Raw genomic sequence first — 12,144 nt, 5'->3', positions numbered from 1 at the left:
TGTTTCAAGTCTGTAAATATGATCTAAAGTTCAAAAATTGTTTTGTTCCATTAAAATGGGTGAGAAATAAGCTGGCTGTAAAAACTCCTGTTGGGGGGCTTGGAGCCTGGCCTTGGAATGTGGTGGGGGAGGGGAGAGGACAAGGGGGTTTAAGCAGCAGCCATTGGAACACAGCTGGCTTTGCTAGTGCCAGGTTGTTCCTCTGGACTGTGAGCTACTGAACAGAGAGTTGTATGCTTCAACAAGGCAAACCAACTGATCTCAACTATCATCTAAGACCAGATATAGGCTACAAAAGGGCCCTCCTCCTCAAGGGACATAGCCCTGAGTATAATCTTGACAAGTAAAGTTTTCTTGGGGAGAAGGAAGCTCAAAATCAAATGAGAAAACATTGCTAAACCACTTTTCTGTACTGGATTTATGCCACTCCATCATTTTTCTCATGTGGCAGGTTGCAGTAGCCTGCCAGGGGCCACACTGGAGGAAGAACTTGGCTGCAGCTCAGACAGACCAACCAGCCCCCAGTGAACACAGTGGATATACCTCCTGATGTGAGCCCTCCTGCTTGCTACACACCCACCCAGAGGTCCATTTGTTTCCTGGGGGAAAAACCACGGACACAATAGGAGGATGTCTCTCAGGCTGCCCTCTCCAGGGGGCAGCTACCAAATGGCGGTCGGTCCCCTTTGGCTGTAGAAGTTGGGTGCTGTGGTGGAACCAGCTCTGCAGCAGATGCAAAGGCAAGATGAGGCTTACAAAGTGTGTCTCTGTCTTCTCCCTTAGGCTCTGGCATGCTCAAGTTAAATGCATCTGTGAGAATTTAAGCATGATTTGGCTTTCCTGTCTGCTCTGCAGCAGACTAAAACAAGCAAGTGCTCAAGATCACACTCAGCACCTCTGTCATATCTGGTACACTAGGAATTAGCAACCCAAACACCAGAAATGTTTTCAAGCTTTTCTGTTTTGTTTCTGTTTTGATATAAAAAAAATGATAAACGTAAAATCCTCAAGAAGCCACGGAACTTCATGGGACAGGGTAGGAAGTACTGTCATCACTTTGTCACCTGTTAGTCATTGTGTTTGGAGAGTTGTACTGCTAGTGTGGCTTCTGGACTCTATATACCAAAATTCAAGATATATTTGATCATAAAGAATTTCACGAATGCCATGATTTTGTTTATAAATCATTTCAACAAAACGTTACCAGTCAGTCAGACACAGCCAAAACTAGCACAGTAACTTTATAAGGAATGATGATATATGGTAACAAAACATCAGCACTTTATTTTCCCTTTCTTTCACTTCCTGAACATTAGGACTAAACCAGGAACTTAAACTTACTCTACAGCACGGTAACTTTGTTGTTTCTGCGTAAGGTTGTGAATTTGAGCGTTTTTGGTTGTTGTTCTCACTGCCATAACTATTGGGCTGCCAGTGCAATATAGTGCCATGCAAAAAGAAATCTGGGCACTTACCAGCTATTGATCCAGCCAAGAGCAGATTTCCAGGGCTAACCCTCCCATCTTCATTTGCAAATGAAGCTTTCAAATGAGCATAACAAGGGAAGTAAATGGCAGAAAAGGGGATATCACGCAGAAAACATGCCTTAGCACCCTGTGTTGAAAAAAAGAACAAGTTTTGAAAATGACCAAATTTACACCATGAACTATGAACATCAGAAAACAGAGAAATATCAGAGGGTTTTTGGTTTGGTGGTGGTGGTTGTTGGTTTTTGATTTTTTTTTTGCTGCAAAGGGCTTTCTCTGCAAAGAAATTTCTCCTCTCAGAATTTTGAGAGATCCATGTATTTCACCCCACTGAAGAGTTGTGTGTGTGTTGTTTCTTGGTTCAGTAATTTCTGTCACTGTATGTATCTTGTCTACTTGTTCTCCCCCACTCCATAGTACTGTAGTTATGTGCTGGTAAAGGACAAAATGTCAGGTGTTTGACTAAACTCTGATATACTTTAAATAGTTAACACTGTAGCCATGAACCTGTATTGGGAATTTAGGATATGTTTGAAGGAGATGAAGACACAGGACAGATTTGTCCCCTCCCATTCCCACTTAAAATAAATACTTCAGGGAAAACAGTGCCCAGTCCATACATCTACAGAGACACTTTAATTTATAATGCAACATATATTGAGGAAAAGAGGGAAACAAAGAGAGTAGGACCATAACAATATGTCTTTTACAGAACAGTAACAGGATGATTTACTTATGAATTTTCAAGTACAAGTTATCTAGAATACGGTTTGTTTAAATAAATCTCATCTCCTACTGTTAAATTTGCCTTGCTATCAATTTGTGGAAGTGGCACAAACGAAGCCAACGAAGTTACCAGCAATACAGCTGGTTTCCAATCTAAGAGGGTGGCAAACAGGCAAGGGAAGTTTTGGGGTAGTAGCAAGCAATCAAAAAAAAAGCAAAAGGGCCACTAGGGAAGGTCAACCAAAATAAAATATCAAACAACATCCATGCTCCAACAACAAAAGGGACTTGCAATCTGCCTTTCCTCAATATGGAGTTCTAGAGGACACCAGAGCCTGAACATACTAGCACTGAGACCAAGAGGAAGGCACAAACAAGAGGTGGCTTGGGAAAATGGGTAAAATGTTTCAAGCTTGAGAAAGAAATAGTTCATGAATGAGCCTAAGCGTCTTTTCTTTGAAGCAAGGGTGGAGACCTGGTGAAACAGCTTGAGGTTCATCCACGAACCCTCCTAGAGTGCATTTATTACTGTACTTCTCTTGTGCACAGGTCTACCTGCTCAGGGTTCAGTGCCAGACATCTCCCAGAGCACATGTTAATATCCACATAATTTAACTAAATCTAATTATATGCCTGGACAAATCTGTAAGCTTCTTGTGTACTACAGTATCAGTTAAAATATAGTGCTCATCCAAGTTAGATGCTGGCTATCAAAGACAAAAGAGCTGCAAGGTGTCAGAAAAACCGTAAAGTTGCCTTCCCATGAGGCAAGCAGGATGTGTGACGAGAAAACCAGGTCCTGCAAGCCAGTTCTCAGGAGATGTTAATAAGTGCAGTTTGCAGTCAGAGAATGCCTATGAGAAAATAAAGGTTTATCTAAAAAGGCCATTAGGTCTTGCAGTCAGACTTTCTGTATGTCAGACTCAGCACAACATGCTCTGCTCCAGCCCCTGCTGGTTCCCACCACTCTTTCTCAGCTTATTTCTTGATGTTTTCAGACTGAGAACTGACCACTTCCCCTGACACTCCCTTTGGAGGTTAATGTCTCCTGCCGTTCAGCCCCTTTGCCTTCTCACTCGGCGGGATTTGTCTGATTTATGCTGCCAGTCACTGGTTCTAGTTATGACTTTCTAAGAGACACTAAGGAAAATGCCATAAAGGAACTCAAAAAGCGCTGCCGTTGTAGCTGCTCCGCTGTTTGCCTGCACTGAATGGGGTTATCAGTCACAGAACAAAGTGATGCTGGGCTGGATTCTCCTCTCAAAATTACCTACAAAGCCCATATACTCTACCTTGAGAGAGAAGGTGACTCTTGTGTATTCATCAGAAACAAGAATTATCAACTCTAGCACGCAACAGAAGACTGTTTAACAATTTATCTTCAATCTTCACATAGAAAGACAAAACTAGGGTTTTACCAAGTTCTGTAGGAAAAACTCCCACTTTTTAAAGATCAAATGTCTGCCCTGTATTTACTTCACAGAAAAATGACAAAACTCACTAAAGTAACATTGACAGACTGACATGGTTTCTTCAAAGATTTATTTTTAGAGCATGCTTTTCCTCAGAGCAAATCTTCTCACTGCCTTTGCCCTCAGGGCACATTACTTCTATTTTCTTTGCAATGTTGTCATTAAATACTGTGCACATTTTTTCCTCTACATTTTCTTCATACTTTGAAATATCTTGACATGGTTAAAATAACTTACTGAAATCAATAAACTCCAAATGCAAGCAACTCTTAGCTCAACCTGAGCTGCTAATATTCTTCCCCCTTCATTAAAAGGCTCTCTTTCATGGGGCAGAGGTGGTATATTGTTAATATTACTAATAGTATACATTCAAGTATACGGAGAGGGAGGGATGTCCATCAACTTAGTTGGCTCAGTGTAAACAAAACCTGGATCAAAACTTGGATCCACTTTAATAATAACCCAGCTTGGATCCAGTCCAGCATTGCAACAGTCTAAAGTTTCTCCTCATCGTTCCCGTTTAAAGTCTGGGAAAGCATGTTTAAAAGCAGGCCTCATTTAACTTCAAGTTAATCATCCACAACCAGCCTCGGCCAATTAGGAAGGCTTAGGGAGATTGGCCACAGTATCTTGAAAAGCAAAAGAAACATTTATTTTACTTCTCGCACCTTTTTGATGTGGACAACGTGCTGAAAGCCAAAAGGAGTTTTAATCAATCCCCAGAAAGCTGTAAGGATCATCTGCCCGAGTTTATTCTGGCAGCCAAGGTGCAGACCTGCCAGGCATGAAATTGTTGGGAGATCCTACACACCACGACATGTGCCTCCCTCAAACAACAGCCAGTTGGCTCCCATCTTCAATCTCTTTAATAACCTTAAAGCCCTTAATCTGGGATAGTATCTTGCTGAATAAACCAACAGAGGGAAAAAAAACCCTGATTGTCAAAGATTCTGATAAATAAACCCAAGTCAGTGCTGGGGCAGGTTCTTTAGCATGCTAATTCCTGCTTATACCAGCTCTACCTGCAAATAAGGCTCTAAACAAACTATTTCTACTACAAGGGGAGGGTAATTATACTGACAAAGGCACCTCTGTGTCGGGTTGGGCAGAAGGAGCCGGCAGGTCTGGGAGACGCAGGCTTAGCCTAGTCTCCTGCAGTGAATGCACATTGTCTAGTGCAGGGGGAAAAATGCCAGACTGGGGGGACCTAGCAGCATTCAAGACAACAGTAGTGCACCTTGTCTGGGAGGGTTATTTAATGCTTCTGGCACCTGTACTTACAGCCACCCCCTCTTTTTCTCTTTTACAGGTTTAGAATTTATTTGGCATGTATAATTGTTATTTTGATCCTATAGCTACAAACAATAGGCAGCATGTCATTTCTTGATCATTTTGCATTCTTCTTGGGGTTTACTACAGACTTAACCCTTTGGAATCAGGGCCCTAACGGCACCCAACAGGTTTTGTAACTATCCATCAAATATTACCAGCGTTTGCTTTCAAGGGCTGCAATTTTTTTTTTTTTACTGTTAAAATGACATCGCCTTACAAAAGCTACCATAGGTTTTTATTCACATAGATTTATACTAACCAAAATATGAAACTGATTTAGAACATCAAGCTACAGGAATAAAACACTGATTTCAAATGCTCTACCAGCAATTTTGATTTAGTTTGCAGAAAAGAAATACAGCAGTTTTTAGTTGGAAGAGCATTTTTTTTTCTTAATTTCAAAGGAAATTTCTGAAAAGCAGGTTCTCATATATGACAACACAGTCACAAATGTGTGTATTCACAGGCATGGTGGATGCAAATGAATGTAACTCAAAACTTTTATTACTCTGTTTCATATGTTTATCATCCTGCTGTAAACCCTCAACTTCAAAACGTGAAATACCTCAGCTGTTATCAAAGGAACCAGGTGAGAGCTTGGTACACATCCTGTCACCTGAGATTACACTTTCCAGGTCAACACACCAGAAGCTCTTATGAAGTACTTGGAGGTGGTGGGGGGAGGGGAGAAGAGGAGACTTTTGAAAGTTTTTCTGACCAGTTTTGGAAATTAAAACTGTGTTGGCAATATCAGCCAAAGCACAAATCTGAGCTAAATACCTTGTAGTATTTCTAAAAATAAACATTACCACAGCCAACATATCCTTTCCTTGAAGAATCGTTTACTACTGTATTGTTTAATGTCATCCTAGGATCCCAAATAATTTTGTTGTGCATAACTATGGAGTGGTACTGTCTATTATGCTGTAAAGCACTATTCAGAATGATTATTTGTAAGAATAACATTGTATTAAAAATTTTATAGCAGATATTACATGGATATGAGTTTCTATAATGTACAAAATAAGTAGGTGTACTTACAGTGTTTATTTACATGAACACTTTAAAGATGTCTTTCAAAACCAATAGAATATAAATTTAACTGACTTTAACAGGACTTTATGCATGTTAATGCACTAAAACAGGCAGAAGACACAAAATGTATTAGCTAATCTTGGACTATTACTTCAATATTCAACTGTGACCAGAAATTGAATAAAATCTATTAAAAATACTGAAAATTAGAAATGTATTTTTTCCCATTTCTGCCAACACAAATGACATTTTGCATTAGATTAAATGCTATTTTCCCTGACTATGTTGTCTCTATATTTTTAAGAACAGCTATCATCTACAGAACATCTGTAGCTAAAGAAAAACTTACTAGTCACAAGCTTCCATGCCCTGGTGCTTTCACAGAAACAATTACTGGCAGAAAGAACACAAAAGTGCTGTTACATGCCTCCCCAAAGCAGCAGCTGGATCTTGAGAAGTACAATGTTTTAAAATGCTTATTTATACAAGTAGTTCAGAATTTTAGACAAAGGCAAAAAAAATATTTGCTTTCTACCTTTAAAGAACTACAGGGGTTCAACCCAGCAGTCATCTTAATGACCTGTTTGGGTCAAACCTTTTTATTGCTGGAATTAACATGCATTTTATTTCTAAGCTGCATATTATTCCAGAGTGGCTGGTATCTGACCACCCAGTGGAGGCACAGTGAGTCTGGGAGGAAGCTCTGACTGTAAATTGTTGCACTTATTATGACCCCTCTTTTTCCAGACCTACTGTTCTTTAGTTCTTTGGTGGGGAAGGAAGAGAAGAATAGATCAGTTACCTGACCTGGACCTCTACGTGCTGTGATAGAAATTTTCCCCCAAATAAAAAGTTCTAGAGTTACAAAGGTCCACCAAGGACAGTTTCCTCAAAGCACTAGGATGGTTCATTCCACTGTGTAGAAGGTTTTGAGCAACGATGTTGTAAGACCAGCATGGATGAACTCATGATTGACGCAGAAAATAAAAGGGAAGCAGCGGTGGGTATGGGCTACCGAGGATATATCTAGAACCACTGCTTGAGCACGCAGCAATTGCGAGAGAAAAGTGAAAGGACAGCAGCAAAAGGACAAACTAAATAAAATGTGAGGCTGTTGTACAATGGGAGCAAGAAACCTAGAGACAAAGTACATGGAAAAGGCAGAGTAATTACTTTTGCCTTGGTTTTTAGCAGTAAAATCTGTCCCCAGGCCTCTCAGCTCCACAAGCTTACCAGAAAATCTGCAGACTATAGCATTACCTACAGACAGAGCACCTAGAGCCACTGAACATACTTAATCCTGCAACCATATTAGATACCTCCAGTGGTGCTGAAACAGCTGGCTGATGATGTCATCAGGTTATTATTACCTTCAAAAGGTCAAGTCACTCAAGGGGGTTCTGATAACTAGAACAGACAAACATCACACTCATCTTGAAGAAGAGTATCAGAAGGGAAGTCTGGAAAACTACAAACTGTTGGGACACACCTTTGCTCCTGGGAGGTTTATGGAGCAAATGTATTGTTATGGAGCAAATTTATGGAACCCATTTCCAAGCATATGAGAGAGATTGGGAACAACCAGTATCGATTTACCGAATCACAGCAGAGCAACCAGTTTGCCAGATCTGTGGATAAGGATGGATGTTGTACACTTTGACTAAACACAAGGCTTTTGAGATGGTCCCTCATAGTATCCCATAGTTAAATCGGTGAACATGAACTGCACTCTCAGCATACTAGCAGATGCTGCTGAATCAGGGAAATGACTATGCTATAAGGCGAGGCTGCTATTCAGAGGCACCTTCACAAGATGGAGATAAGCTAAAAAGAATATCATGAAGTTCAAATAAGCAAAGTCCTGCATCTGGATTGGAATTGCTCTGTGCAGCTGCACTGAATGGCCAGAAAGCATCTCTGGAGAAAATGTCTGGAGGATACGGTGGCCAAGTTGAATAAGGGTCAGCAATGCCTCTGCATTAAAGTCAGATCGCCATACCCTGGGCTGCAGTAGCAAGAATGCAAGGGAAGTGCTTATTGCCCTCCATTCAGCACTGCTGGGACCACATCTGGAGTCCTGTGTCCAGTTGTGTTCTCTCCCGAACAAGAAAGAAACTGCTACACTGGAGTGAACCCAGTGCAGTCCCATCCAGCCAGCTGGGTAGCCCACTGCATTTATAAGGAGAGGAACTCAGCGTGCACAACTCTGAGAAGAGCAGGCTAGGAAGAGACCTTATTGTTCGCTTCAACTACCTAATGGGAGGGTGCAGGGAAGAGAACTCCTCTTGGAGGCACACAGTGGAAGGGTCAGAGGCAATGGACAGAAGCTTGCATGTCACCAATTCAGTTAGGTATTAGGAAAAGGGTGAGGGTTTTTTGGTTCTGTTTGTTTTAAACCACGAAGGTAGTCAAATACCAGGTCAGGTTGCCCAAATGACCTCCAGAAATGTTTTCCAGCACAAATCATTCTAACATCAAGTCTACAAGCAGAACAGAGCACAGAGTAGAGACCTCAGCACAGTACTACTGTGAATTATTTTCTGCCACTAGCACAGTTAAGTGTCATATTAACATGCCAATGAATGACCCAAAAGAATATTAATCTCACTCATATAGAAGGGCATCAAAACCATGCAACCCAGCCTCTCAGTGATCCTCAAAGGTTATTCATTTGGCTAGAATGCTGGGATAATTATTATCATAATCAATACAAGATTCACTCAGCTGGGTGCAAAAAGGGTTTACATAGCATTTTCTTTGTTATTTTTTTGATTTGAGACATAAGGCTTATTTGTCAATGCCTTGGTTAATACAAGACAGGAACAATGAAATTATCTATATCGGGGTGTGTGGGTATTTTATTTTAAAATCTTCTGGAAGTGCTTCATAGGTAGAAAAACACGCAAAATATAGGAATTCAAACAACAAGCAGTAGATCTTGTTGAGACATGCAGGAATTTGTCTCATGAAGCTAAAACCAATTCTTTGCATCTTCCAGTTGTACTTATTATAATTAATGGAATTACATTCTTCCTTGCTGACTACTATATGGGACTATTACAGATTTTCACCCGAATTTCAGCATAAACAATTCATATGAACTAAGCAGAGCATGCCAGATTGATCTGTGGTGGTAAGAACAGCTTTCAAGATGATTTATCTCTGAAGAGGGAAAAGAGAATTCTCACTGCAATCCTTGCAATCCAGTAAATAAAACTCAGAGGCAAAAAAAAAGAACATCCATTTATTTCAAATGAAAATTTCTAATTATAAAAGTCAAAAATTTTGCTTTCAACACTTGTAAAATAAAGTTAATCAGTTAGTCTAAATCATGCCTAAGATAGACAAGCGTTTAAACAGCTGCAATATTACATGAAGGCCCTTTCAGCATACAAAGAGACTCCAAGATTCATAAATAAAACTGCTTTCTAAACCAAGTATCTATTCTCATTCTTCCACAGCAATATATATGGAGTCTTATCTAGATTTACTAAAGTAAGTACATTCGGGGCTTGAGATGCAAGCTTTGGGGCTTGAGACACAAAGACAAAATCTTAAGCAAAGATTTCAGGTGAAAATGAAAGAGTTGTTCATGAACAAAATTAAAGGTACAGAGACAGACACAAAATCCTCATTCCTGTTTTGTAATTTAGAGCTAATTTAACTAATTATGAGCATTCCAAATTCATCAAGATATTTCAGTTCTCATCAGTATAACATTTATTATTATTTGATGTCCCACTTGGTCATTATACTCAGTAAATTAATCTACTAGAAGCACCACCAGAGAAGGTAGCATCTACCAAATCTAGTCTCATCTGAAATTCATTCTGGACAACTGATGTCTCTGGGTAGCATTTACTGGGGCTGGTGACTCATGCAATGAGCTATTAATGCCTGCCTGGCCTTACCAGCACTGCCAGCTCCAGCACAAGCATTCAGGAGAGGGTTGCTTTTGCCTCTAACACTGCTGTTCCACAAGCACCTCAAGGCAGTATAAAACTCCTCTGAGACAGACTGATGGGCTCCCCACACCACAGCCATTCCTCCCTTCACCTGGGTACAACCATCCCGAGAAGCTGCAGAGTGAGCTGATCTGAGTTTGAAACAAACCAAGCCTTAAGGAGCAAGAGGCTTCAGTTTTAATGACTTTCTTGTTCCAGGTTATTATGTGGGTGCACAGGCACTCTCCTGGCATGCAGGAGAGGGGGCAGATAGGACTGCCTTTTGGCTGCAGTGCCATGTGTTTAGTGGACAACAGCACAAACTTGCCTAGTTACAAACCTAGTTGTGACTGAGGATGCACTTGGACACAAGCCTTCTGACTGGCCTGTGCTCTGTTGGGTGGATGACTGTCATTGCCAGGTTACATTCTCTACATTTGCCAAATCACTATAGGCAATGAATCCAAACTGGACATACAAAAGGACATGAACATCAGGAGGGCTTGAGAAAGACAGAATCAAAGACTACAGATGAGTAAAACCAAAACCAAACCCTCCTGTGGCTTTTTTTTGGTGGAGGTAAATGAACTTAATAAATGAACCAATGAAACTGTGTGTCTTGTGATTAAATAAATGTCTGTTTCAATGCAACATAATGTTGTAAACACCTCCTGTTCATGTGTATTCCTGACTAATATCCTCCAAATATCTACTTTAGGAAACAGAAATAATCCACGATACGACCCAAGACATTAATGCTACTGAAAAATGTAGCAAATTCTGCTCAACCACCAAAAGCAGGTATTCAGGGCGGGGGGGGGGGGAAATCCAAAAAATGTTAATTTAGTAAACTAGTTCATCACTCTTTCCCATTTTATTTTTTATTTTTGCTAGTCTGAGTAAAAGTCAGTAGGTGACCTCAGTTCCTGTACCTCATGGAAGCAGACTCTTTACAATATCCCTGTTTTCAATTGTAAATGTTAACCTGATCAACACCATAACGGAGTTTTCACAATAGCCTCAGCTTTAGTAAAACACCTAAAAAATTAGCAAGTCAATTTAAAGTGGAAAACAACTCCCCATTAAATCCTATTCAGACCTGCAATTTCTCTCCAGGCCAAAACATACGTACATGTTCTCCGGGCAGGCTCCCTCTTTGTAATGTTAACAGAACAATTTAAAAGAACTGGATGCTTAAAAAAGGGATGGAATTTAAATATTGTGGAGGAGGGGGATGGGGCTCATTTGGTGTCTTTTGAAGCATCTTCAATTTATGGCTGCATGGCTGTAAATAAGAAACAGGAATACTGCCTGCTTCACTGGAAATACTGGGAAAAATTGGTAGTGTGAAAGCTTTCTCCCAAGTCACAGACTGCAGAATCTGAAGAAACACCATACAGTGTTCTGCAGTATATGGTATTCATTACATTTTTTGTTTCAGTACTGTGTGTAATGGCTATCTCAGAGGACTTCAAGACCCATATCTAGTCTTTCATATTCAAGACCCATATCTAGTCTTCTTCATCTAAAAGTAGAAGGCATCATAAAAGTATGTTAATCCTCTAAATTATTTGCAGGATATATCCTATTAGATTCAACAGAAGATGTTTTTAATCCTGCTGCTGTGATTAAACCTAACTTTACTTCTACATATTTGTGTATCTATGTGAAGACAGTAATGTGGAAAGCAGAACTGCAGAGTTTGTAGCATACATTCATAAAGGCAGCTTTTTCTTATATTATTTGTGGCAATATTCTTCTAAAGAAGCAAGGGGAAGCTTGCTTTAGAAGTTAATTTTTTTGCTGGGCTCCCACTGTCTGTATTTCTTCACTATTATTGTGCTGCAATTAATTCCCATCACCAAATGAACGATGACATCTGGGAAAGTTGCTGAATCAAACACAGAAGAGTAAAAGCACAGTTCCAAAACTGTAAGCTCTGTAGCATGTAGCAGATGAAAATAAGCTTATTTTTACACCAGACAGAATATCAGGAATCACAAACTAATCCTCAACAAACCTTAAATCTGCTGATGTGAGCAAAGAAATTTTAGTAAGATTCACAAAAACCACACGCTCAAAAAGGTGAGACAGTCACCTTAGTCAGAAATGAAAAATGAAGATATTTTGTCACATAATAAAGAATTT

General features: G+C 40.0%; 1 protein-coding gene across 7 annotated transcripts in view; it reads right to left on the bottom strand.

The window, feature by feature from the left end:
- The window catches only part of SLC25A13 (solute carrier family 25 member 13), a 101,773-nt gene that overhangs the window by 4,582 nt on the left and 85,047 nt on the right, over window positions 1-12,144 (bottom strand). For all 7 annotated transcript variants that reach the window (XM_050327229.1, XM_050327207.1, XM_050327198.1 and 4 more), the window contains one exon: window positions 1,476-1,614. In XM_050327229.1, the coding sequence (XP_050183186.1) occupies window positions 1,476-1,614 (139 nt within the window). The remainder of the gene's footprint in view (window positions 1-1,475; window positions 1,615-12,144) is intronic.

The sequence above is a fragment of the Myiozetetes cayanensis genome, unplaced genomic scaffold (genome assembly GCF_022539395.1).
Source record: "Myiozetetes cayanensis isolate MyiCay16 unplaced genomic scaffold, myiCay2020 scf1, whole genome shotgun sequence".
Classification (NCBI taxonomy): Eukaryota; Metazoa; Chordata; class Aves; order Passeriformes; family Tyrannidae; genus Myiozetetes; species Myiozetetes cayanensis.
This window is presented reverse-complemented; position numbering and strand designations above follow the sequence as displayed.